We start from the raw sequence: 25,810 nt of genomic DNA, 5'->3' as shown, positions 1-25,810 counted from the left end.
CTCTGTGCCTTTATTGTTATAGCTGTGGTGTGGACTCTGCTATTTTTTAATATTGAGAAATAATATTGAGATTTTTAGAACTATATCTATAGGCTATCATTATCTGTATAGTTATAGTGGTTGCTGTGAACAAAAGTGTAACATCGCTTGTGCCTTAATAACCAATCATATTACAGCCTTGACGTCATTGAATTTCAGTTGTGCGACACCTAACCACCATTTACGGATACCATAGGAATGAATGAGAATTGCCATAAACTGAATCCCACCTGTGGAAAAAGGGTTAGGGAGGGTTAAATAATGCTCTCTTAAAGATACACAATGCAGATGTGTTGTAGATTAGTTTTTTTCTCATTGGAGATGATTTAAACTACATCTCTCTCTCTGTGTGTGTGTGTATGTGTGTGTAAAGGGGCTGTAGTCACAGGCTCTGCCAAAGCCGAACCAAAATAGTGTGAAGCAGCTGCTGTGAGAGGAGTCAAATGTGAGAACTTCCAAAGCAACAGCGCCATGTTGCGTCATTTGATCACCTTTGTAAGTGTAATAGATGACAGGAAGGTCACTGATTGTTTGGAAAGAGAGAAAGAGAGAAAGGGGGATCTGTGAGACTGAAAACTTGAATGTGAATGAATTCATGTGGGATGGTAAGAAGATAAACTAAAGCTTTTATTAGCAAAAATTACAAGGCCTCCAATGCTTTCGATGTGAAAAATACACCTCTGTCTCCCTCTGGTTCCCATCTGAAATAATGGCACTTTAATTGTATCCTGTCAAACCTTGAACAATAGCTTCCTTTCATTACTATAAAAACACAAAAACAAAGAAGAGAGTTGGTCGACCAAAAGCAAATATCTAGAGTCATTTCCTCAGGGATATCAATGTAAAATAACCTTGTGTTGGGGAGAAGATCCTAGAGAAAGGCTACTTGCACTTTAAAGTGAGTACACAGCATCATATTTCACCTCTCCTAATATTTCCTCATAAAAGCTGAAGTCTCAGACTTAAATAAATATCTTGTGCATCCCTCTACCATTCCAGCTCTCTTTTATTTCAGCCTTGAACGTGAGCTTGTAACCTTCATGGCCTTCCCTGTCATGTTTTACTTTGACTGGTTGTAACTGCTTTCTATTTGAATATATTTTAAAAGTTAATTTATTCCTGTGTTAGAATGTGGTCTAAATTATACATGTATTTTGCAAATACACACTCGAACAACGCCAGCAATTTGACACCAAATGAATTGCGGCTACAGAATTAAATATTTATGAATCATAAAAAAATATTTAATGGTGGCATGATGTCCATAAGAGAAAAGCATTGAAAATGGCATTACATATTTACAGTTGTGTGTTGTGCGATCTTTGTGTGATGTATTAATGCTATTAATGAATCAGTATAATATATATAGGCTCGATAATTCTGTTCAGTATAGATTACCCAACCACCTGGCGTGACAGCAGATTAGAGTGAGTTTGTCAGTGGTTTTCCAGGAACATTGCGCCAACTGCTGGCAAAAACAAAGAAAGCAGCGCCCTCTGCTGAGCACACGATGACTTTTACAATCATACGGTAATCTATTTAGGTCAAAGCAGACTGCAATTTTCAAAATAAAAGTATCTGCAATATTTAATATTTTCGTATAGGACGTGATTCTATTGGTCAGACAATCTAACACATCAAACTTACATACAACTCATAAAAATTATTGCACACTTAATTGAAGAGCTTGCTGTTACCTAATGTCCATGATACATGTCATTTTGTTAGAAAGAGAGCAATCATATAAATCAAAACCTCAAATTTATATAACAGAAATAGAAAAAAATTTACTGTTGTAAATCACAGAAACTTGTAACGTATTCATATTTTTAATCAGATATGTTTAACTAACCCAAATTGCCATGACATATAACTACCTATATACCATAATTTTTTTTTAATTGACTACTGTGTAATTGATTGACTTTTGTACCTCGCATAAAACACAAGTAATATATTTGTTAATCACAATAAGACACTATAAATTATGTCACCAGTGCTTTTTTTCTCATTAAAATATGAGCATTAAGGATGAATCATAAATGAAACAGAATTTCAAAACTACAAATGATATGTTACACTAATGATTCCTTATAAGATGTGAGCACTAAGAAGCTCTGCATAGTGTTCAGGCCGATATCTTTGAAGGTAAACATGCATTTTCCCATTAACTTTCTTCTCAGAGCTTAAACCTGTGGAGACAAACAAGATTAATACAGTATATATTATTAAGTGATTAGTATTAGTATTTATTAGCATTAATTAGTAATATTATTAACTAATAATTAATAAAAACTGTAATAGAATCTCAATCATACCAATGTAGCACTGGTCTATATATGATATGTGTGTTCACAAACGTGAGTTTACCCAGTTCTACAGCAATGCCTGCGATCCTCTGCAGAGCTGCACTCATGTCAACTCCTTCAGGCACCAGAACCTCAATCTCTCCCACACAATATCCGAAATCAGCCTGGTCCAGATCCACCCGCACCACACCGGCCTCCCTCTCTAGCGTGTAAGAGCAGCGCTCGGTCTTGAACTCGGCAAAACAGACCAGATTGAGGTCATCCAGCCACTTTGTGTCATCTGCTGAACAGATCTCGGTGTCCTCATTTTCTGCGACTTTGTCAATTTGTTCCCTTTGTGAGGAATTTGATTCCCTCTCTTCAGCGGTGCATTCCCTGATTATCCTGCTGACTTCTGAGTGAATCAGAGGGAGACTGGTTATCTCTCTGTATCGTGTACAAAGGGCCTCGGTGTCATTGCCAGCTGTAGTTCCTGAAACTGCAGGGCATTTCAACTCCCACAATCCCTCTCGGCATCTCAGCCAGAAATCTTTTAGCGTGAGGATGAAATCTGGGGAGTCAAAGTACTGGTCTCTGAACTGCCGATGACCGATGCATTTAGCTGTACAGAGATATGAAAATATTAAAAAAGACATAAAATAAAAGGGAAGTTGATACTGTTGCTTGTTACTTTAGGATTACTTTAGTATAAAGTGTGTGTGTGTGTGTGTGTGTGCGTGCATGTGTACGTACTTAACATTATTTTGGGTACTAATATGTTCCCAAAAGTGAACTAAACCTGACAAAATCTCCATAAACCTCCCTTTGGGGACGTCCTCGTTTGTAAAACTGGTTTAAAAATAAAGTAAACAGATTTTTTTTTAAATTGTACAAATGCATAAAGTCTTCTTTAAGGGGTGAGTTGGTGTAGTATACAGAATATACAGTTTGTACAGTATAAAAACTATTATGCCTATGCAATTTCCCTATTAGGTAGCTATATAAAAAAGTGTGTGTGTGTGTGTGTGTGTGTGTGTGTGTGTGTGTGTGTGTGTGTGTGTGTGTGTGTGTGTATATGATATAACGTTAAATGATTCATTTGGATAAAGAGAAGTTGTGAACGCACCTCCGATATCTTGTAGTTTCCCCATAATTTCTGCATCACAAACGAATTTTCTCTCAACTTCTACAGTCATTTTGTTCTATGAGACATACAAATCAAAACGAGAAAGACAGCTGAATATTGGCATATTCATGTTATTAATTAAAGACTGCAGTAATGGACGGTCTGTAATGTTGTAGTAGCTAATCAAATCAGATCAGCTGTGTTTCAAAACCAAGAAAGTTGCCTAGTAAGTAGTGTTCCGCTTTCGGGAAAAAAAATGTTGTCTAGGTAAGTTCCAGATCGTTATGTTTCGAGACACAGGAAACAGCAAATATTACCCGGAACCTGGTAACAGGTTCATTAATTGTTAGCTCAGACTGTGGTAATTATACTGTAACTACAACAAAATCCGGTTGAGACAGTCAATGAAAACAAACTATCAAACCAAAACAAAAAAACAAGTAAACTTACTGATCAAGCAGTAGTGTAATGAGAATGAGGACAGACGCGGATTAGGGGTCCTGTGAAGCTTTTCCGTTCAGGCATATTTACGAACAGCCTAATATCTGCAGAATGATTATAAGCATTACTTCCGGACAAATATTGTATTTCTATAAAGATTAGATATTTTACATATATTTTATTGCATAACACATATTGCTACTTTATCCAATGTGGTTTTGTATTAAATATTTAGACAGCAAAATTAAATAAAAACTAATAACATTTGCCATATATGTACAATTCAAATATATACTATATTCATATTAGGACAATGAGACTGCTCAAATATCCAGTTGTTATAAATAAAAACAAGCTGAAAAGAAAGGGGCACAGCACTACAAATAAAAATAAAAAATATATATATATTATCAAGAGAAAAACCTAGTTCTAAAATTATATCTAAAATTATATAAAGAGTGTATGTTCGAGTCATAGCATAATATTCATACACTACAATGACTTAAGCATTTATTTCTGTATTAATGTGGCTAAATATCAAAGTTGATTTTTGCATTTTTATTTCAATAAACAAGTCTGTGTGCAGTCAGCATTGCAGATCAGATCAGACTGCATTTTCATTTCAATTATTAGATTACATTTATTCGCTTAGAACTATTTTATTTGGTTATTGGAAAGCAAAACGGGCCTACATTAATATATATATATATATATATATATATATATATATATATATATATATATATATATATATTACAATCACCTATATTTAAACATTTTTGTTTTGGCATGCAGTTTTTTAAATACTTCGCCTCTTCAGCTAAAAGACTGAAATAAAGTATTATTCTATAGTATATTATATAGTACTATTATATTATATAGTATAAAGTATGATAAAGTATTAACTGAATTAATGACAGTATAACAACATTGCTCCAACATGCTTTTTATGTGTGTTGAATCATTTAATAAACCGTTAGAGGGAAGAGGAACATTCTTGGAGAGAGTGAGCAGTCAGCTTCTGGGGGAGCTGTCGTGTGTTTACTAGGAGAGAGAGAGAGAGAGAGAGAGAGAGAGAGAGAAAGAGAGAGAGAGAGAGAGAGAGAGGGGAGATTGACGGAGGGAGTGAGTGAGTGAGTGAGTGAGTGAGGGAGAAGGAGAGGGAGAGAGAGAAAACTTTTCAGTTTTAAACAGCGAGAGGAAGCGTGTGCTGGAGTCCCAACCATGCAGGTAAAAAGACTTAGCTAATTGCTTTAGGTTTAATTAAACGATGTTGACGCCGAATTGATCAAGAAGTTGCGATCGAGGGGGCGATGCGGATCCCATCGCGTCCCCAGCACGACTAATAATTAGATGCATGCCATTTCACTGCGAATATTTAGTTACAATTCGAGTGTTAAAATCCCAACTTTTCTGCCTCGGTCTCTCGTTTTGGCCCCGCCACCCTCTTTCGCTTCTCGTTGTGTTGCACGTCGCTCTTTTCGAGCAGCAATGCGCTTCATCCATCGTTAATTACTGCGTTCTGCAATTATTAAAACGCACTTATAATGCTCAATAACAACATTATATACTAAACGGCGAACTTAGACCGCCAACAACAAGGTATTGGGTTAGATAAACGCTGAAGGGTGACGGCGAACGGGTTGTTTTTAACACATCTGAATGAAGCAACCCAAATTCATTAATTAAATAGCTTAGTCGAAGTAGGCCGCGGTATCCGCTGTGGAGCGGACGGCGGGCGGGGGATGTCTCAGTGCCCGACCAACGGGCCACAATCAGGGGGGCGAGGAACTAATCAAGCCCGAGGTTTTACATCTGAGAGCCGAAAGCCTATTTACACAATTCAATTAGTGCGTTAAAGCAGACTTGTACTATAGCATGTCGAGCGTCGCGATTGTTTTAGCTCTTAATTTATTCTCGCAGTTCTAATTCTGCGTCTTTGGGAAGTTTGTGGGCGATTTGCGGCTTGATGTGCGATACGTAATTAGTTGACCAATTTGTTGAGTGTTGTTAGCTGCGTTAGCCATGTGAAGTGCCACGAATGTTTATGAGAAAACGGATTCTTTTGTTTTAACATCACCCTTCAAGTAAGAAATCACTAAAATCAGTCGCTTTGCAGCGATTAAAGTTAGAAAATGGGGTAATTAGGGCAGCAGACTGCAGTGCGATCCACTTTAATGGGGTATTTGTCATGATTACACTGGAGTGAGTGTGTGTGTATGTATGTGTGTGTTAGCGAGGCAGGCTAAAGCACTCCGTTTCCAATTGATTCAACGCACACGGGTCTTGCTAATTAGGCTGTGGGTTAATTAACGAAATCATCAAGAGTTATGGCGGCCATATGAGCTCGCTGTCGAACGGCGGTGTCCCGCGGCGTATGGGTTTGTCTGTCTTTGACTTTTAGGAGAAGTTAATAGTACTTGTGTTGAGGATTCAGTGCATGTTTTCAGTCTAGCAGGGAAGCTAATTGGCGTGGCATTGTAGCACTGTTGGCATTTGATGTCTGTTCGTTCCTTGACAGTGGCATGTAAAAACGAAGCCAGAAACCGTATCATTTAAATTACTTTGCATGTATACGTCAAATTAATCGTTTAGATGTAAATTAAGATGTTTATGTCTCTGTTCTGGACGTATGTGTTATTTATTTATTTGGGTTATTGTTTTAAAGAGACATTACTGCCATTATCATCCCAGGGGATTTGCACCCATTATCAGTTATTTACAGCTATGTCACCTTATTCACAAGGGGGCAACATGTTAACAGATCCACACTATGATTTCACTCACATCAGCATATTATAAGACCAGTCAAGGTCAACATTTAGGCCTCCTCTAGCCTAGTTATCGCAGAAGTGATGAATGTATGCATAATTCTGGGTGTTATCAGATCTGATTAACATGGGATGCCTCATATGATGTGATGTATATTCAAATACATGAATTATAAACAAGCCGCAATGTATATGTTGTGTATGTTGTGTCTAGCAAAAAGAACATATCTGCATCTGTGAAATCAATTTGAAGTCTTGTTATAAGTGCATGGCAGATTGTATGGCCTTTATAAAGAAGTCAAAATGTTAGAACTTATTGTAAAGGTGCTCTAAATAGACGAAAGGGTTGGTTTGATATATGGTGATATGTCCTAACATTATCATGCATAGTGTTTTTGTTTTGATTTGTAAGTGTAAGTTTACATCAAAGCCAATTCATCTAATTGAGACGACTGGTGTATTTTTTTTTTTTTTTTTTTTAAGTATAAGATTTGATGATTTAGCTTATTTGATCTGAAGAACTATTCAGTGCTGATTGTATTTTAGACATGAACTGTTAGAAAGAATTGTATTGCATTAGATGCTGTCTATAAAGTATGTCCAATTTGTATTTACTGTAATACTTTTCATGTTGGTTAAGAAAGGTCTAATTCACCCAAAAATTATTGTCATTCCAAACTTGTATGATCCAAACTGTTTTGTCTCTAAAACAAAAATGATAAAAAATAAAATAAAATAGTCTTAGTGTGGTCCAATGTTGTTTAGGCACTGATGTTCTGCAACTATAGTCATACAAGTTAGGAATGACATGAGGATGAGTAAATTATGACGTAATTAAATTTTAAGTTGAGCTAGCTCACTAAGACTTTAGCTTTACAAAGTTCTGCATTTATTATATGTATTTGTTAATATCGGATCTCTTTCAGATCACTGACGTGATAAAAAAAAGGACCAATTCAAATACACAGTATGCAGCTTGAGGGTACTTTAAACAAAAATACTGTAAAATATAATCAAATAATTCTGAAAATGAATGAGTAAAGAAATATTTGCCCTTTTTAGATATGTTTAAATACTATTACATATAATAATGTGACTTTTTGGTTTCAGGAGGAGCCAGGAGAAACTCTGAGAGGTGCCAATAACAGGGGGTCAATGTGGTTATGCCCTCTATGTCAGGAAAGTCAACCAGACCGTGAGAATCTCTATCATCACCTTACAGGCAAACACAGTGTCCTACCTGCTTGCCTTGATAAGTTACTGGATATTGTGAGTATATTTACAAAGAGCACATATATAGTGTTTAATAGTATTATGTATATTTTGATGGTGCAGGTTTTGTATATAAACAAAAGTAATATAAAGCTTATAGAAGTGTTTTGTTCAAGTAAGTAATTGGTTTTCCTCTTTTCATAAGGCTGCTCCTAAGCACCGTTCCATTGCTGAAGAAGAGGAATCCAAAGCCCAAAATGATGCAGGTGACTTTTGATCATCTATGAAGTTATTCTCAAGTGTTTGTGTTTGTGCCACAGTTTTTCAACACTATCCCAGCACTGAGATCCAGGGTTCCAGTGTTACTGATACCCAGCATAGGTTATGCACCACTGGACGCACAATTGGCTGTGTTGGTGACCACCTCGCTACAGTAGTTTCCATGGCAATGAAACACCTGTAGCTTGTAACCTAATAAGTGTGGGCCCCAACAACTATTCTGTTTTTGTGCTGACTCCTGGATGTGATGATTGAAACTAAGAAAATAAATATTTAATTTAAATATTCTGCTTTTAAAGCTTGAAATTCTGATGTCCAGCATTTGTTTTCATGTTGGATATCAGGGGTTTCACAAGCTTTCTAGACTCCAGAAAGGACCAGGGACTCCTTTAACATACTGCATAAACTGAGTGTTTTGTTTTAAGCATAATCTATAATAACGTGTGTAATTTTATATACATTTATTTACCTATGATACAATGTTGCAAAATCAAAAATAATTATTTTTGATTTATGGATTCATATACATTACAAGTAATATTACTTTAGAAAATATTTATTGAAAACTTTCGCATTGGTTAAACGTTACTTAATGTATTAAGCATTGTTGCTTAATACATTAAACCCTTTTTTTTATTTAAAAAGATAAAACAATTAGTGGAAAATATTTGAAATTGTCCAAGACCTGTCTTGCATATTCTTCATAATATTAGCCAATTGTTTACTGTTACACTACTTATTTGAACTTTTTTTTAAAGACTCACTAATATTTCATTTGTATTTAATTCATCAGATGACGCATCTCAGCTGAAACCTTTAGAATACACAAAATCCCCCTCAATGGCTTCCCAAAATGAGACCGAATCTACAGACGCAGGTGACAAGGGTGGGTCTTCTCAGGAAAAAGAGCTGGATGAAGAGATGGAGGGAGGGAGAAATGCAGAAAGTGATGCAGTGGGGCTGGAGTTAGATCAGGACGATGCAGAGCAAACTATAAAAACATCAGAGGCTTCTGTCAGCAATGGCAGATCTGTCTGTAAAAACAGTGTAGCCTCTGAAGGTGACAACCGTCCATTCAAGTGTAATGCATGTTTGGAGTCATTTCCCACTAGAACAGCTTTGAGTGTTCATTATAATTCAACCACCCATATTCAAAGGATGAGAACCGGGACATTGAAAGACAGTGAATCAACCCCTTTCCTGGCTCGACCTTACATCTCCAACAAACCATACCAGTGTGCCGTCTGTCGTGTCTCCTACAATCATGCCATCACCCTGGAAAGTCATTTAAAATCTGTGTTGCACCAGAGTCGCAGTAGGAGTGCTGGGAATGCTACTCCCAGTTCCAGTGCAAATACAGGAACTGGATCCATGGTTCCAAACTTGGCTCCGACTACTGTTGGAAGCACCACACAGTTAGTTAACACCTCCACCAGCAATTGTGTCACCCAAGCAAACCTGACTGCATCAGCAGTAATGACCAAAGACGGAGAGCAGGTGCAGCCTCATCTAGCTCCCTCATTACTTTCTTCTCCGGTGGCCTCTGCACAAGCCATGTCTGCTATTCTCACTCTCCTGACTTCCAGCCCTAATTCTCTCCCACACTCCATTCTTCCTTCTCTCTTCACAACTGGAACGTCTGCAACACCAGGCGCAGCTACTCCGCAGCTTATACCCCAGCCTCAGATGCTCATGCCCCTGGTGTTGAATGGACTCCAAACCCAAATCCAGGGCCAGAATCCAGAGTCTCCAAACCATCTTTTGCAGCAGGCAGTGCCAGTCCTTGGTCTCAGTGCTGCGCAACAGGCTCTCTTGGCCCAAAGACTAAGTGGCTTACAAAGTCAGTGGGCTGCATTTGGCCTCCCAACCAACACTCAAGTGAGTTTAGAGGAGACCAACAAGATGCCGGACAAAGGTGCCGACATGAGAGTATGCAATGAGATAAAAGTCGAGCCTTCTGATCATCAAATGTCACTAAAATCAGAAGAGGACTGGAAAATTGGTGTAAAAAAAGAGATGTGTATTAAGGCTGAGAATACACAGGAGCAAAGTGAGAAAATAGTGGGCAACAGCACAACATGTGATAAAAAAGAGCAAGAAGAAAGTGAAATGGAAGTTGAGGGGACGGGTGAAACAGTGTGTGAAGAGGAAGATGCAAACTCCAAAGTAACTAAATCCACACCAGCCCTGGTCCTTCAGGGTGATAGTCCGTTGTCATGTGCTTTGGATCCAAACCAAGGTCTCAGCCATACACACACTGTTAACAGCTCTGCTGCTGCTAATTGTAACTTTCGTAACACTAATTTTGCCTTAAGATCTTCAGGCCATAGAAGTGCAAAAGATCAACTGCTCTTGTCTTCAGGACGGCCTGTGCTCACTGAGTTCCAGTCTCAGGTTCTATGGGCCTTTTTAGAGTCACGAGATGATGCTGAGACATCTAGTCCTCAGCGGGAGGACTGCGAAGCCCTTGGCAGGGAGGTAGGGCTAAGTGGAGAAGAGGTACGCAAGTGGTTCTTAGATGCCTGGCAATCCAAAGATAGGGAGAGATTAGACAGCTTCCATGATGAAAGAGACAGAAGTATGGATGAAGAAGAAGGTAATTTAATGATAGATGAGGGTGAAGATGGACACAGTCCATCAGCGACAGGTAGTCATGCCATTGACTTATCCAGTAGTGCGGAAAGACACAGGATAGGTAAGGGAAGCCCAAGAGAACTGCTGTTGACATCTGACTCTGAAAATGAAGAGTTCTACACGTCTGTTATTGTTACTGATGAAGAAAGTCAAAGCAGCTCAATGAGGGAAGAGTCCGGTAGCCCAGTCAAACAGTCTTCACAGGTAGAGCCAACAGCTGAAAGGTCAAGTGGTGGTGGAAAGGTTCTTCGCTCTACCACAGTCTTCCTATCGGATGCAGAGGATGAATATGATGATGAACAATGTATGAAGAGGAAAAAGAGAAAGAGTGCGATTGATAAGGAAGAGGTGGAGATCAAGTGGGAGAAGCAAGATGTAGATCTTGATCTTCAGCTGGAGGCACAAGCAGACCCTCCTACTCCTCTTTCAGTTGCACTTGATCATCAGGGTGTTCCAGCTGGCATCTTGCAGTCACTGCCCCTTTCCCTGTCTTTGACTCCTCTTTCCACCCAGTTATACAGTCCATATGTACTCTCACTTCCTTCATCAGTTATTGGGGTTGGTGTTTCTGAAGGTGATAGGGGTAAAATGGCCTTTTCAAACACTCAAGCAATTACTCGAAGTCCAGCTGCACTTTCGGACCCCCTTAATGCACCCACAGGCACCTCTCTTACACACTCCTTTTTATCTAATGGTAATGATTGTGAGTCTGCTTTGGATCTAAGCATGGGGAAAAACCACAGCTCGACATTATCATCAACATCATCTGTCTCCGCAGCTAACAAGCCCTCTATACAGAAAAGTCATTTGCTTGATGGTCTGGGACTGAGACCAGCGACTGTTGGGGTTCCTACAGATGGAAGCCTTATTGTTGTTCAGGTGAAGCCAGATTCTGCCATTGCTATCCCATCTCCCAATAACAGTACTCTTACTAATCGCAATAATTTGGCTAAGACTAGCACTGTGTACATGAGGGCAGCAGAAAAAGTTAACACATCACTCATGGAAAGGGAAAAAGAGAAGGAACGAGAAAAAGAGCATGAACAAAAGAGGCCAAAAGTCAGACGGTTCAGGGACATGAGACGGTCCAGGACCATCATCCATGCTGACCAGCTTGATATTCTCTATGGGTGTTATTTCAAAGATCCAAACCCTGGAAAGCATGAATTTGAGCAAATATCTGAGTGGGTGAACCTTCCAAAGAAAGTGGTTCAGATCTGGTTCCAGAATATGAGGGCCAGGGAGCGAAAGGGAGAGGTCCGTTTTATCAGTGATGGCACTTTGGCAGCTGTTGGGAAACCACTCATTAAGTTCACCTGGCCACTCTCGAAGCCCATATTCTCAACCCCTCCTAAAACTTACACAAGTCCCTCTACTGGCTGGGCCTCTGCAAAACCCCAAACTGGAAATATTCCCCCAAAGACAGATAAGGTGAAAGAGGTCAAGGAGCCCTTGAAAACTCCCACTCAAGGTCAAAGTAGACCAAATCAGACACCCACTTTCACCGTTGTATCCACTGGTCCTTCATTAGTTCACAAGACCAAAGCAGATGCAACTCCCATCACAATGGTTAAAATAGCTCCTAAGACACTGGCCACACCAGTTGCAGTCCCTCTGCTTGTCAGTGGGATTCCTGCAACTCGATCTGCTCCAAAAAGGAAGGTTGAAGAGGTACAAGCTGAGTCAGACCATACCGAGGACGAGGACGATGATTATCAAGGAGTGGTCGAGTCTGGGACTACCAGCCATATGGTGCCAAAATTGTCCACCACGCCAATTAGCAAGTCTTCTACCTTGGTATCTCAGAAGCACAATGGGCTCAAATATTGGTCTCAGAAAGGACCATTCAAGATCAACACCCTGTCAAGAGAACAGTTAGGCCTGAGCTCCCAGCGACCCACAACCACCACCACCCCTACCACACCATCTGCTGTGAAGGTTACAGCATCCTCTGGTCAAAGCCAAAAAGAAACCAGTTACATGCAGCAGAACTCCACCCCAAGACGACCTCGAACTCACCTGAACTCTCTTCAGCTGTCCATCCTGCAGTCGTGCTACGAGACATGTGCTCATCCTAATGCACTGGAGTGTGAGGCGGTGGGCACAGAGCTTGGGCTTCCACTAAAGGTTGTGCAAATCTGGTTCCAAAATACACGTGCCAAGGAGAAACGCTGGAGGCTTCAGCAAGAGAAAATGGTGAGGACCTTTTATATAATATTGCAAAGGAGCCGTTTTCACGTCAAATTTTTGTATTTTGCCACAGTGTGTCAGGGCTTCAAGGTCTTCAGATGTTTTCTCATCATAGCAACAAAAGATATGTGCCAGATGCATTAAGATAAAATGGCACTAATAAAGTGTAACCTTTAATTTAAATTATATTATTCCCTTTAACATAGTGGTGTATAAACCATAAGAACAAAATATTATTATTATTTGTTTTTTACATTAATTGCTTAAAGCGATAGTTCACCCAAAAATGAAAATTCTGTCATTTAATTATTCACCTCATGTTGTTCCAAACCCGTAAGACCTTCGTTCATTTTCGGAACACAGGTTCTGGTTCAGATAAGTAAAGCTGGGGAAGAAATTGCAAGTCATTCTCACAAAATCTTCAAACATGTTTACAAAGACTGTTTTATGTACATTGTGTGTCTTCCTCTGCATGCAAACAAGGCGCAACACTTCCGGTTTCTACATCAGTAGGCTGGCTCCTTGCGTCAGCAGCACCACACGCATGTGTCGAATGTGCATCAAAGACTAACACGGAAGACGAAGAAATTGTTGAATGAAGATAAGTTTATAACATTGTGATTGAACCACTGATGTCACATTGGACTATTTTAATGATGTCCTTACTAACTTTCTGGGATTGAAATCTGTAGTTGCTGTCTATTGAGAGTCTATTGAGGGTTTTATAGAAATATTTTAATTTGTGTTCCAAAGATGAACCGATTTTGTATAACCGAAGGTCTTAAGGGGTTTGGAACAACACGAGGGTGAGCAATTAAAAAGATTTCTCCTTTTTGGGTGAACTATCCCTTTAAGTAAAAAGATTGTAAGAATAGATTTTCTTATATATCGGGGTACAAATAGCACATGGTTACCGAGTGTCCTCAGGTAAATAAATTACCATTTTTTTCCCTTTAAAACAGAGGGATTTTCATAGAATTTTTAACTTTTCAGTATTTTTATTGTTATTGCTTGGCATTCTTTTTTTAATATATATATATATATATATATATATATTTTTTATTATTAAATAAAACTAACAAAAAATTTTTTTTACGTCTTCACGCAGTCTCCTAATCCCAATGACCCTTCTAAGAAGGTAGACATCAGCTCGGGAAGCTACCTACAATATAATGCTCTCCGAGCCAACCGCCCCATCCTGCCCAAACCTGTACAACTGACAGTTATGGATCCAACTCTATCATATACCATCGGCCAGACAACAGGCCGTGAGACTCTGAGAGGCAAGTGCGAGGCCTGTGGGGTTGAATTCGAATCCAGGGCTGCAGCACGTGACCATGTCTTCTCAGCTCGACATCTTGCCACTCTGAGAACCACTAACTTTGGTCAGCAAGCATCATTGGTCAGCAATGGATCTGGTACGGGGTCTACTGGTGTTGCCAGCCAGTCTTCTACCCCATCACCAGCTAGCAGCTCCAGCTAAACAATGAATTGAAGCTGGTATTGTCTACGGACCCACTAAACTTATTGGCTTTCAATAGACAGAAGATGGGTGCTGGTCTTTTAAGCTAATGTTCTTTTAAGGCTCTAAAATTGGAGCAGGCCCAGTTGACACTGGCCCTCTTCACACTCTCTCCTTGGATATCAGCGAGACATTGTTATTATTATGATATAGAGTCTTTGCTTACAGGGCTCCTTTTAATTGACCTATTGCCACAGCATCATTTTACTATAAATAATCTACTGAAATGGTAATCATGGACATGCTAATGCTTATGTGATTATGGTCCGTCTTCACAACTCCATCCCGATTTAAACTCCTATATGTTGGGTAATATTTCTACTTGCGTTTACACAAAACACTTTGTTTGATTGGGAGAATCTATGGTAATGAAGCACCCAAAAACTCAACCAAAGTGCTCTAGGTTCTCAATTATGTTTGTGGTACTGCTTTTGCTTGAGCCAGGGTGGTATTTAGCCTGTTTTAAAGCCTATATAGAAGAGACGTTTCTAAGCTGATTTATCTCCAATTGTCTTGTTAATTCAAAGAGACAGAAGTTCTCCTTCTGGCTAAGTTGAAAGAAATAACTAGACTACGCTAATGGTAGATGGTAATGAAATGACAAGTAGAAAACGTCTTCTATGGAGAATTTGGGAGTGTTTTGAATTCAGACGCTTTAAAACAAGGACATTGTTAACAATACGATAGCTATTTTTGAACAACCATCATGACAATCCCGTAGTCCTCAGCAGAGTTCTCGTTGAAATTTCAAGATGTCAGATGGTCATCATACAGCACTTTGACGTTTTTTTTTTTTTTTTTTGTTTTAAGGTTTTCGTGTTCCGCAAAATATAATTTTGTTGTATGGTGAAATCTTACTGTATGTCAAACTATAATGAAGTATTAATCAGCTTTTAATGTTAATTTTAAAGGGTTTGCATTGCACATAGTTAAACACAGACAAAAAATATGGATCAGACCTAGCCGCTGTGCACGAAGCCAAAGTCAAGTCTGTACTTACACTATTTTATATGGATTTGTGGAACATTGAAATTATATACCTTACACCCTCTGATAAACCATTTCGTTTGGTTTTAATTTTTAGGGAGTAACCCCAGCTTGTCGATATAAATTAAACACAAAAGTCATTTATTTATGGTAAGAGCAAAAGCGTTTTAGAATTATGGGAGAGAGTTGTCATCTTTTTTTCTTGTTCTTTCATTAAGCATTTTGTGTTGTTGCGAACTGAGTGCTCATACTGAGTAGATTCAAGTATTTTTCTTAAAACCCACCAGGAGAGAAGACCAGGTGCTTTAGTGAACCTGGAAACTACTCATCAGGGCAACAGTAGGTGTGATTTGAAGGACATGAAATACTAAAGACGATTTTCCTTTTTGGTTTATTTTGTATAATATTATTGATACTATTAATACTTTAACAAAATGCAAAAATAAAAAAGATTTTTTTAATGAACTATATTAAGAAAATGATATTCCAAAGTTGTTATTCTTCTTGCTTTGTCTCATTAAAGAAACCAAAAAGCAATCTTGATTGGAAGTGTTCGGAATGCAAACCGTAAATGGAGCTCCCATGCCTTGACACTTAGAACTAGTCCAGGGTTTAAGCATGAGCTACAGAGAAATGCATTTCAGATAACTCTGCTTGAAACACTTGAAGTTCATAGAAAAGTTTTGTTTTCAGTATATATCCCAGCAAATACAAGTTGTTTTACAAGGTGTAGCTCATATGAAATGAACATGGACTGGGTTTTAGTGCAGTGCTACAGGACGTGGAAACACTGTTTTGCACTGTTCAGAGTATATCGGTAGAATATGGAGAAATGCTTTTATATTATCTTTTCACTTTTTCATTGACACTTGATTATCACTTGTTATAACTGTACTACTTACTATTTTTCAGTACTTTCATCACTTTTGATTATTATATTGATTCATAACGGTTTTAATGGCATTTCAGACTTCAGATGTCATTGATATGAATTTAAACGATAATGGTGGCAGTCTTGTTATGAAAAATTTGAGTATTGATTAAGCTTGTTTTCCCATCACTTGTACCTTCTTGTGTTGGTTCTTTTTTCTTATGCAGAAAACAAATAAACTGAAGTTCACGTATTGATGTTTCTCTTCATTATGTGCATTACCCTTAGAATTGATGTAGATACATTAATATTTAAAGTTGTGTGTTGGAAGCACTTATTAATATAAATATTATGGACCATCTTGTCCATAAAACAAGCACAATATTTTAAGCATATAAATCTTATGTCGCCTTACACTGCTTGAGTTTCATATGTTGCTCGATGTGAAATACTGAAAAAGTAGGCTTTATTTTGAGAGATATAAACATTCGTGTCATATAGTGGGTAAGACATATATGCATAGTTTTAATGGCCTCTGGTTAAGTTATGTTGAAGATTTAGGAATTTCACTGTGGTTTGTTGCCAGATAAAACGGTCCAAAATATGTGACTTTAATAAATAATGTATTAAGAGTACGTTGCATTTTGAAACTGTACTTTAAATATGTACATTATTTTAAATATATTGCATAGAGGCCATATACAACTACTGATAATCCAAATGAATATATTTTGTGCAAACATACACACACACAGGGAATGGAAAAGGGAGAAACATAAATTCTACAGTATGGGAAAAAAAACTGACAGTAGGTCAGGATATATAACAACAGCCATTTAAGTGGTCATGCTTAATTTACTTAATTTATTATTTTATTTTTTTATGAATATGACAAACAACCTGAGAAGGAAGGAGAAAAAAAAATGAAAAAGCACAATCTTATTCCTGACATTTGTCAACTGAACTGATTTAAGTGGCTGGTCATACTTGTGCTATTTAGGCCAAGTACCAGGAAGCGTAAATATGGGCCTGTATTCTGGAAGTAAGTTTAAATATATTATATTATCTATAAAACTTTTTGGAAAATACAAGTCCACGTGGAATATATTGTGCGTACATGGCAACATAGCATAGTAGCTCAACCTAAAGGTGGTCTGTGAGCCTTGATTTACGCTGCTTTTATCCAATCACAGTAGCTGTTATAAAGTCTAAGCGGCGAGTACAGAGAAATAACTCAGTAGAACACCAATACCCGTCCTCGATATGTTAAGAGGGCGTGTCTAAAGTGAGGAATTGTCCAATCCCCCGTCGATGGTGCGCCTGCAGTGCTCAGAATCCCCGCCTACGGCTTCCATTTCTGTTCTGGAACACACAAGACCTCGCGAAGAATACACATTTGCTTTTCTGAATTTGTCTTCTAATGTAAATAGAGTAATTAGTGCGACATATTGACGAATAGAAACTTATTTATATTTGGATAAATAGTGTTGTTGTTTTGTTCTGCTTAAGGACACGTTTGAGCTCCAGAAGAAGCGAGGCGGGCTTTTATTCACCATTTTAACTTTAGTGAGCGGCATTTTCCGCCGTTTTTTTTTATTGACCCCCTCCTCCCCCTCTCTCTCGCTCCCCCCGTGAGAGTCGCGGCCTGTAGTGCAGCCACGAGGCGCGTCGGACCACCGGGAATCAGGCGATGGCGGAGTTTGGTAACGGACTGGCAGAGGAATCTCTGCTGGACTCAGACCCGGGACACTCAGAACTTGAAGACCCAGGCGTCGGCGATGAAGAACCGGGATTAGACGAGGGAGAGGCCGCTATTGATGATCCGGTGAGTAAAGGACGCCTTTTCCTTACTTTAACAACAAGTTAAACATTTTCTATAGGTTTTCACCCTAAATCCTCCCCCGGCCTCATATTTAAAAGAAATATGTGAATTTCATGCGAAAACCAAATACTCATATTTACGCGAAACCGGTTTTGCCAGGTCGGTCTGTCCGCCATTGTGGCTCACGCAGTGCAGTAGAATTTTAGTGAATGACATGCGTGCTGCTGGCCGCCATGTTGGCGCAACATTGGTCTGGGTTCCTCTGCGCCAGATCTGTCGACCTAGCGGGGGGGAAAAAATCTTCATCGCAAAAATGCAAGACGGGAGATGTAAGAGACAGGGGCGAGGGTAGGACAGGCCGCCATTAGCCGCAGCATTGTGGGTCCATCCGCAAAGAAGCAGACGGCTCACGGTAAACACGCCTCTTTTCTGATCAGTGATATTTGTGGCGTGCCAAAGTAAGTCGCGTTGGTAACTGCGCGTGATTGTTGTTGGCCTCTACCATGGAATAAATCTTTAGGCGACGAGTGTGACATCTTAAAAGAGGCGTGAGATGCTTTTCTTTTCAGATTTTGCGTCGAATTGGTAACATTAATGAAAACTACGGAGTTGTCGGTGGGCAAAGTGCACTGTATGTAATGCACAACTGTATTGCCGCGATCATTTTATTCGATGTGCGCTAAAGATTAAATGCCGTTCGTGATGTATTGCTTCATTTGTTGGTGATTTTGTGATGGAGATGGTGCATTAGGGCTGGGCTGGTGCGTTTCTCTCCATGCACTGTAACATTATTGGAGCTAGAGTAGGTCATGCCATTTGCATGCTGAATGCATGTCTACTTTATTTCATCATGCAAGGAGGATGTGTAGTTTTTAAACAATTACGTTAGTCACTGTTGATTGCGCTTGTTATCGGTTGTGAATGCTAGTTCGTATCATGTGCAATCTTGTTTTAACTGGGTGAATGAGGCCATCACATACATGCAGGGTTACTTTACTCGCGATCCAGTGCGACTGCCCTGCAATGCAGCACTGCTCAAACTTGTGTGCGTGCGTGTGAACACACACCAAAAAGTGTGTTCGCTCACGCACAACAATGCGTGCACGGATGGCATCATGCTTAGGGCGTCTTGCTGACTGGACAAATAATAAATGGTCGTTTGAAAGAGCTCGGTGCACAATCACGTGTGAAAGTGCATTTGCATGCTGTTGTCCACGATCACTGGTGAGAATAATGAATGAGTGTGCAATCTGGGAAAGAAATCGGCTGTGCATTTCAAAATGGGTTTAGCAGCAACACATGATATTGATGCAATATAGATCCAATGTGGCCGTCTATGAGGTATCCAAAATCATTTATTCAGGATGTAGCTATGCTAAATATTCCATTTCATTTTTTTTTAATCTCTTTTAACAATCCGTTTTTTGATGGTTGAAGTCAATATATGTGCATTACTTTGCCTTTTCAGGAGCTGGAGGCAATTAAAGCCCGGGTGAGAGAGATGGAGGAGGAGGCAGAGAAACTGAAGGAGCTACAGAACGAGGTGGAGAAACAGATGAATCTCAGTCCTCCACCTGGTAAGTGAGACTAAACGAATGAATGAATGAGGGAGGGTGAACGGGCAAGTCTGGGGAAGATTGAGCTCTAAGGAGAGTACTGCAGAACAGACAGTACTGATGAACAGGACCGCATTAGAGGGAGAAGAATAACTAGCTCTGGACCATTTGAGGTCAATTGAGATATTACTAGAAACAGAACGTAACCTAGATTTCAACCGTGAAGCTATGCGGTAAGCTTGCAGACACTAGTTTCTGTGCTAAATCACAAATGCATGAGTGTTTTCTCTTTGCAGCTGGCCCTGTCATTATGTCCATTGAAGAGAAGATGGAAGCAGATGGGAGATCTATTTATGTTGGAAATGTATGGGCAATTATCTTTATACCTACTTAACAACAAGCTACATTCATGTATTTTGTTGCATTTATGTCACATGTAATATTTTTCTTAGCATGATTGATTTAATGATATTTTGGAAGTGGTGTTGATTCGAGTTTCTCTTGCAGGTGGATTATGGTGCGACGGCAGAGGAGTTGGAGGCGCATTTCCATGGCTGTGGTTCCGTAAACAGAGTCACCATCTTGTGTGACAAGTTTACAGGACACCCCAAAGGGTAATTCATGTGTTCTTCTGTTGGGTTTTCTCTCTTAACCTACAACATTCGGCATCTTATTTCCTTCCGTTTTACAGCATCTGCTCCGGATAGGCATTGTAGGTTTACAGTAGGCATTGATGCATTACTTCAACCCACAAAATGAACTGTAGCCACTGAAATATTATTCTTAAAGTTTGTACAGTTAAGCACACTATTAATCACTAATTATTTTACCTTAAAATAGCTTTTCTCCAGAATCGTTTGGAACATAATTGATTAATTTTTTTGAATGGCCACATCGCAGTAATTAGTATGGCCTTTTGTTACATGGCATGATTTTACACCATTTATACATTGACTTGAGACTGTGAAGTGTAAGATTTCACTTCAGCGTTTGTGCTATTCTGGTGCACAGTATTTTCAAGCTGCTCCCATTAATAATTTTAATCATTGCATGGGGTAACTTTTGATGCAGTGCTTTAATCACAGCTACTTTGAACACTGTTCATACCTTAATACAATTTTAACAATATGTATTTTCAGTGTTTTGGTCCATGCATCTGTGTATATATGCTTAAAACAATAAATGATTCATAGTAGTTTCAGTGTATGATTTCTTGTTTTTTGTTGATTTTAATTGACCTCACCTGCCCTCATTTGATCATTTGCCCTCTTCATGTTTCAGGTTTGCATATATAGAGTTCGCAGACAAGGAGTCTGTTAGGACAGCCATGGCACTGGATGAGTCTTTATTCAGAGGAAGGCAGATTAAGGTGAGATGAGGCATTACAAGCTTTCCAACTAATGCTGCTAATACATTTTGACTTTTAAAGTCAACATAAAAATGATCGTTCTGTTTAAGAAACACATATTATTATTGTAGAAATGTAGCACACATGCTTTATGAAGGACTGGCAAATACTTATTACTTTTTCTTTTTATAATTTTTTTTTACCTATTTTAATGTCATTTTATAAAATAAAAAAAAATTAGGGTTTGTACAAAATATATTTACAATTTTTGGAGACTTTTGAAATTTTAATCATAAATTTTCCAACTGTTTTTACAGGTTGGGGCCAAGAGAACAAATCGTCCTGGCATTAGCACCACAGACCGCGGTTTCCCTCGGGCCCGCTTCCGCTCACGGGGAGGAAACTTCTCATCCCGGGCGCGCTACTACAGTGGCTACACACCCCCCAGAGGCAGGGGACGGGCCTTCAGGTGAGCTCCATGCCATCCTTACTCGTTTGACAGTGACTGACACACAGGCTCCATCCTGACAGAGAGTGCTGCTGAGAAAGTGTGTGTGCATCGGTGTGTGGGGACTATCTAAAATAAGTTTGTTACCTTTCATTTCTGATCTGTAATCTTATAACAATCTGCTTCTGTATGTATGCATGCCCCTGTTTAATGCCTCTGGTTGTGAGGAGAGGAGGAGCCGCACCACTCTTATTTGTAGTTTGCACTCTCTGTACAAACTCCTGTGTGTCGTCATGTTTAAAGGAAAACTGAGGAAGAATTACAAACCATTAAACACACACGCACAGCCATCGTCATCATCGCTGTCTGTTTACCTCCTGCAGTGTAAGATTCTGAGCATGGAATGAGCCTTCACACCCACCAGAGGTTCGAAAGTCAGACTGCTTCCCAATGTGGAGATGATTTCTGCATTGTGTCTTAAAACAGAGTGAGCTGCTTAACAGTGGTCCTCTCTAGACGCACACTTCACAAGGTTTTGGGAGAAAACCCGAATCCTGATAGGCCCTCTGAAAGGATTTAGCACTCAATTAATAGTTTCAGCAAGGAAGAGATGTAAATAGAAGATTTTATATTGAAAGATCTGGTAGGGTGAAAGCATTTTATGAATCAGAATCTTGTACATCTGTTTGTTGGAAAACTCTTGTACATGCACTGCCACACTTTGACTTTTTTTTTTTTTTTTAGAGTGGAGCTTGGGTTAATGGGTTAATTATATATAGTCATTGAAGCCGATTCCCTGATTAGCGGTAAATCGGCATCACCTTGCTTTCAAATGGAGCAGCATTTAATAGACAGAGCCGTAGTTCACTGACAAACTATGCTATATGGCATTCATTATCGCAGATGAATCGCCTCCGATAATGAAAGCGATATAGCGTAGCTTGTCATGTACTATGGCTCTGTCTATTAAATGCTGCTCCATTTGAAAGCAGGTGATGGCGATTTACCGCTAATCAGGGAACCGGCTTCAATGACTAAATGCGCGTGAAAATCGCTTTTTTATATATATATATATATATATATATATATACATACGGGGGAAGTCGTGGCCTAATGGTTAGAGAGTCGGACTCCCAATCGAAAGGTTGTGAGTTCGAGTCCCGGGCCGGCAGGAATTGTGGGTGGGGGGAGTGCATGTACAGTTCTCTCTCCACCCTCAATACCACGACTTAGGTGCCCTTGAGCAAGGCATCGAACCCCCAACTGCTCCCCGGGCGCCGCAGCATAAATGGCTGCCCACTGCTCCGGGTGTGTGCTCACAGTGTGTGTGTGTGTGTGTTCACTGCTCTGTGTGTGTGCATTTCGGATGGGTTAAATGCAGAGCACAAATTCTGAGTATGGGTCACCATACTTGGCTGAATGTCACTTCACTTTCTTTTCTTTTTTCTATATATATATATTGACAGCACTAGCTTAAATATTTCTTTTATCCCACACCCAACTTGATACCCAGATTTGAATTAAGTAGGTTGTCGTATGGTTTTACATTTTTACAGTTAGCCAGTGGGATTACACTGTAAAACAAGATAATCTATATCAAGTATGTAGCTGATGTCAAGCTCAGCTCTAAATAACTTGAAGGCAAGTGTGTGTTTGACCTCAGGCACATTTGGTTCAGAAAAGCCCAGTTTGGTTCACTTCCCCCCCTCCTCGCATGATGAACAATATGTTCACTTCCAGAATGGAGGGTTCATTCCTGCAGCCTGATATTGACTGTTTTAGTATCCAACCAATAACACAGGATTCTGTGCCATAAAGCTCACAGGCTGTTCCTGGAGGGGGTTTGTGTGAATGAAGAGCGTCTTTGGCTGCCTGAATGGATGCCCCTGCATTTATTGATGTGTATATGTGTGTGTGTGGCCCAGTCCATACGTGGAGAGCTGTGTGTCGTCAACTGTAACTGTGTGTGCATGTGTTGGAGGGTTCATGTCCCCAGGATCTCTCCTTTACAGAGACCACAGGAGCCGCCCCGTTCAGAGAGAGAGAAAGAGGGAGAGCGTGCTTTCACTGTCCCCTACACTGGACACTAGATCATTTCTAAACCCTGATTATAACACACACACATGCACATTTTGCTGTTGGATAATCTTCCTCAGCTTTCCTTTATATTTAACTACTTTTACTGGATTGTTTTATACATGATTGCATTAAATCACTAGTTATTAGATGAAGAGGGGTATACATTGCATTTCATATTATGAATTATGTGTATACCTGAAACATGAGTACACATACGTTTACCTTGTAAGGCCCTTTAAAATGCATATTACTGACATACAAACACTCATACCTCCCCAAAAACTGAATTGGTGTCCGTCTTCTTACACCAACCACAAAAAAGAACTCACCCTCTTTTTCTCTCTCTTTTCCAGGGGCCGAGGGCGAACAACAGCGTGGTACTCCCCTTACTAATACCTCCCCACCCCCCCTATGAAATCCCCCCCTTACTATCATCCCATATCCCTATAGAAAAGAAAAAAAAAAAAACCCTCTCAAAAAAGGAAGAAAAAAAAAGAAGAAAAAAAAGACAAAAAAAAAAGGAAAAAAAAAAAGAAAAGCATCTCCTGGAAAGACAGACTGACTGGCAGCAGTGTGCGATTGTGTGTGCGCGTGCGTGTGAGGAGGTGTTGCGATCACCCTGGTAAGGTACAATATGGCCGTCGGGGAGATTTGGTGGCATTTGTTTAAATTTGAGAAGATGATGATGTAATCTCAGGCTGCAGATGTGTGTCCTTTGTCTGGCTGTGATTTTTCTCTCAGCAAACAGCCCCTCTTATGCTTGCACTCGAGAAAGGCAAACAGAAAAAAAATGTTAACTTTTTTTCTTTTTTTTTTATTTATGATTGTAACGTGAATATGTGAACAATTTAATAGCAAGAATGTTGTTGATGTTGTTTTCACAAAGTTGTTCTATATGAGATCATATTCTCTATTATTTGGTCTGTGCTCTCTGGAATCCCTTTTCCCCCTAGCACTGGTTTCTTTCCTGTTCATCCCACTCGGATTACTTCCTCCACCTGTGTTATACCGACAGTGTTTTAGAGTTGGGCGTTGTTTTTACGTTTTACTGTTCTTGAATCATCTTCCACACCATACGACTATTATAAGATGGCATGGCCTGAGCTCTGAGATCTTTTCTTTTGTTATAAAAGTTTCTTTTTTGTCCCATGCTGCCATACACCATTCCCGACCATTTCCCTGTTCCTGTGCTGCTTCTCCTCTCCCCTTCTGTCGCTCTCTCTCTCTCTCTCTCTCTCTCTCTCTCTCTCACTATCACTCTCTCTCTTTGTATATTAGACCACTTCTTGTCGTTTCAGGTTTCAGGACCAGTGGAGACTGACTACCCCTCCTTCCGTGGCCGCGGCGCCCCCTACTGTCTCGGCGGCGTCTCTGTCTCTTTCTGCACCCGCTATGCACACTCACCCCATCCTCTCCATGTGGGGGGGAGGGGGAGGGGGACAGGGCGACCACCGGCCCACTGCGGGAGGCATTTATTACAATAACAAGCGCTGAGCTTTACCAACATGAATATACTGAGATGCACCAGGCCCATGTTAACACAGACATACAGACACCGCGCACACATCCAACACACACATTTATATATCGTGAAGGCAGAGCCATGATAGAGCAATGGCTGCTTAAATTGCGAGTGAGTGAGAGAGGCAGGACTAGAAAGAGCTTGAAGGGGAGGGTTCTTCTAGGGCCTTGTCTTTCTCAGTGCACAGTGCAGTTAGGGCACGATGGAGCACTAACGCGTGGGCTAGAGGTATCGGTTAAATGAGGAGGGCTTCTGAGCTTTTATTTCGGGGGGGAGGGGTTGTGTGGAGAGGGGTTTCTCGTTTCTGTTCATTTTCCTTTTTCAGATGGGGGAGTGGGTGTGGACGAAAAGAGAAAAGATGTTTTCCTTTTTTTATTTTATTTTTAACCCATGAGTCTGTAATTAGAAAAAAAATAAAAGACATTGTGTAAAAAGTATTTGAAGTGTCTGTTTGGTCTTCATTTCGGGGCATCATGCTAGGTTTCCATGGTTGTTTGTAAAATGTAGAACCTAAATGTATGTGTAAAATTCTCAAGTGCAAACAACCCTTCCAAAAAAATTTTTATTATTTGGCCGTAAGGTAATTCTATCAGATGGTTTGGCCAAAATGGTCTCTCAGTCCAAACTCACCATAGTGAGTTGTTTGTTTCATGCCAACTTGACGTACAACGTGTA

At 39.7% G+C, this 25,810-nt stretch overlaps 3 protein-coding genes across 7 annotated transcripts; 2 read left to right on the top strand and 1 right to left on the bottom strand.

Moving 5' to 3' along the window:
- Positions 1-1,625: 1,625 nt before the first annotated feature.
- On the bottom strand, positions 1,626-3,838 carry LOC132115707 (thiamine-triphosphatase-like). The gene is made up of 3 exons (XM_059524121.1): positions 3,454-3,838; positions 2,410-2,949; positions 1,626-2,231 (listed from the first exon to the last, which is right to left on the bottom strand). The coding sequence occupies exons 1-3, from the start codon at positions 3,521-3,523 to the stop codon at positions 2,131-2,133; spliced, it is 711 nt and encodes a 236-aa protein (XP_059380104.1). The 5' UTR covers positions 3,524-3,838; the 3' UTR covers positions 1,626-2,130.
- A 1,468-nt stretch (positions 3,839-5,306) lies between these two features.
- On the top strand, positions 5,307-16,613 carry zfhx2 (zinc finger homeobox 2). Of its 3 annotated transcripts, none has more exons than XM_059524508.1 (5): positions 5,307-5,981; positions 7,776-7,934; positions 8,083-8,143; positions 8,950-12,986; positions 14,089-16,613. In XM_059524508.1, the coding sequence occupies exons 2-5, from the start codon at positions 7,821-7,823 to the stop codon at positions 14,461-14,463; spliced, it is 4,587 nt and encodes a 1,528-aa protein (XP_059380491.1). In that variant the 5' UTR covers positions 5,307-5,981; positions 7,776-7,820; the 3' UTR covers positions 14,464-16,613. The 3 variants fall into 3 exon arrangements, with proteins under 3 accessions (XP_059380491.1, XP_059380490.1, XP_059380492.1); XM_059524507.1 differs by lacking the exon at positions 5,307-5,981 and adding an exon at positions 7,507-7,647; XM_059524509.1 differs by lacking the exon at positions 5,307-5,981 and having other exon boundaries at positions 7,854-7,934; positions 8,083-8,139.
- Positions 16,614-17,697: 1,084 nt separating this feature from the next.
- Positions 17,698-25,572, top strand: pabpn1 (poly(A) binding protein, nuclear 1). 3 transcript variants are annotated; one of them, XM_059524504.1, is made up of 7 exons: positions 17,698-18,185; positions 19,651-19,759; positions 20,035-20,102; positions 20,246-20,352; positions 21,020-21,107; positions 21,404-21,555; positions 24,912-25,572. In XM_059524504.1, the coding sequence occupies exons 1-7, from the start codon at positions 18,051-18,053 to the stop codon at positions 25,105-25,107; spliced, it is 855 nt and encodes a 284-aa protein (XP_059380487.1). In that variant the 5' UTR covers positions 17,698-18,050; the 3' UTR covers positions 25,108-25,572. The 3 variants fall into 3 exon arrangements, with proteins under 3 accessions (XP_059380487.1, XP_059380488.1, XP_059380489.1); XM_059524505.1 differs by lacking the exon at positions 24,912-25,572 and adding an exon at positions 23,967-24,745 and having other exon boundaries at positions 17,699-18,185; XM_059524506.1 differs by lacking the exon at positions 17,698-18,185 and adding an exon at positions 18,446-18,594.
- The last annotated feature ends 238 nt before the right edge of the window (positions 25,573-25,810 follow it).

Source organism: Carassius carassius, chromosome 35 (genome assembly GCF_963082965.1).
Source record: "Carassius carassius chromosome 35, fCarCar2.1, whole genome shotgun sequence".
Classification (NCBI taxonomy): domain Eukaryota; kingdom Metazoa; phylum Chordata; class Actinopteri; order Cypriniformes; family Cyprinidae; genus Carassius; species Carassius carassius.
This window is presented reverse-complemented; position numbering and strand designations above follow the sequence as displayed.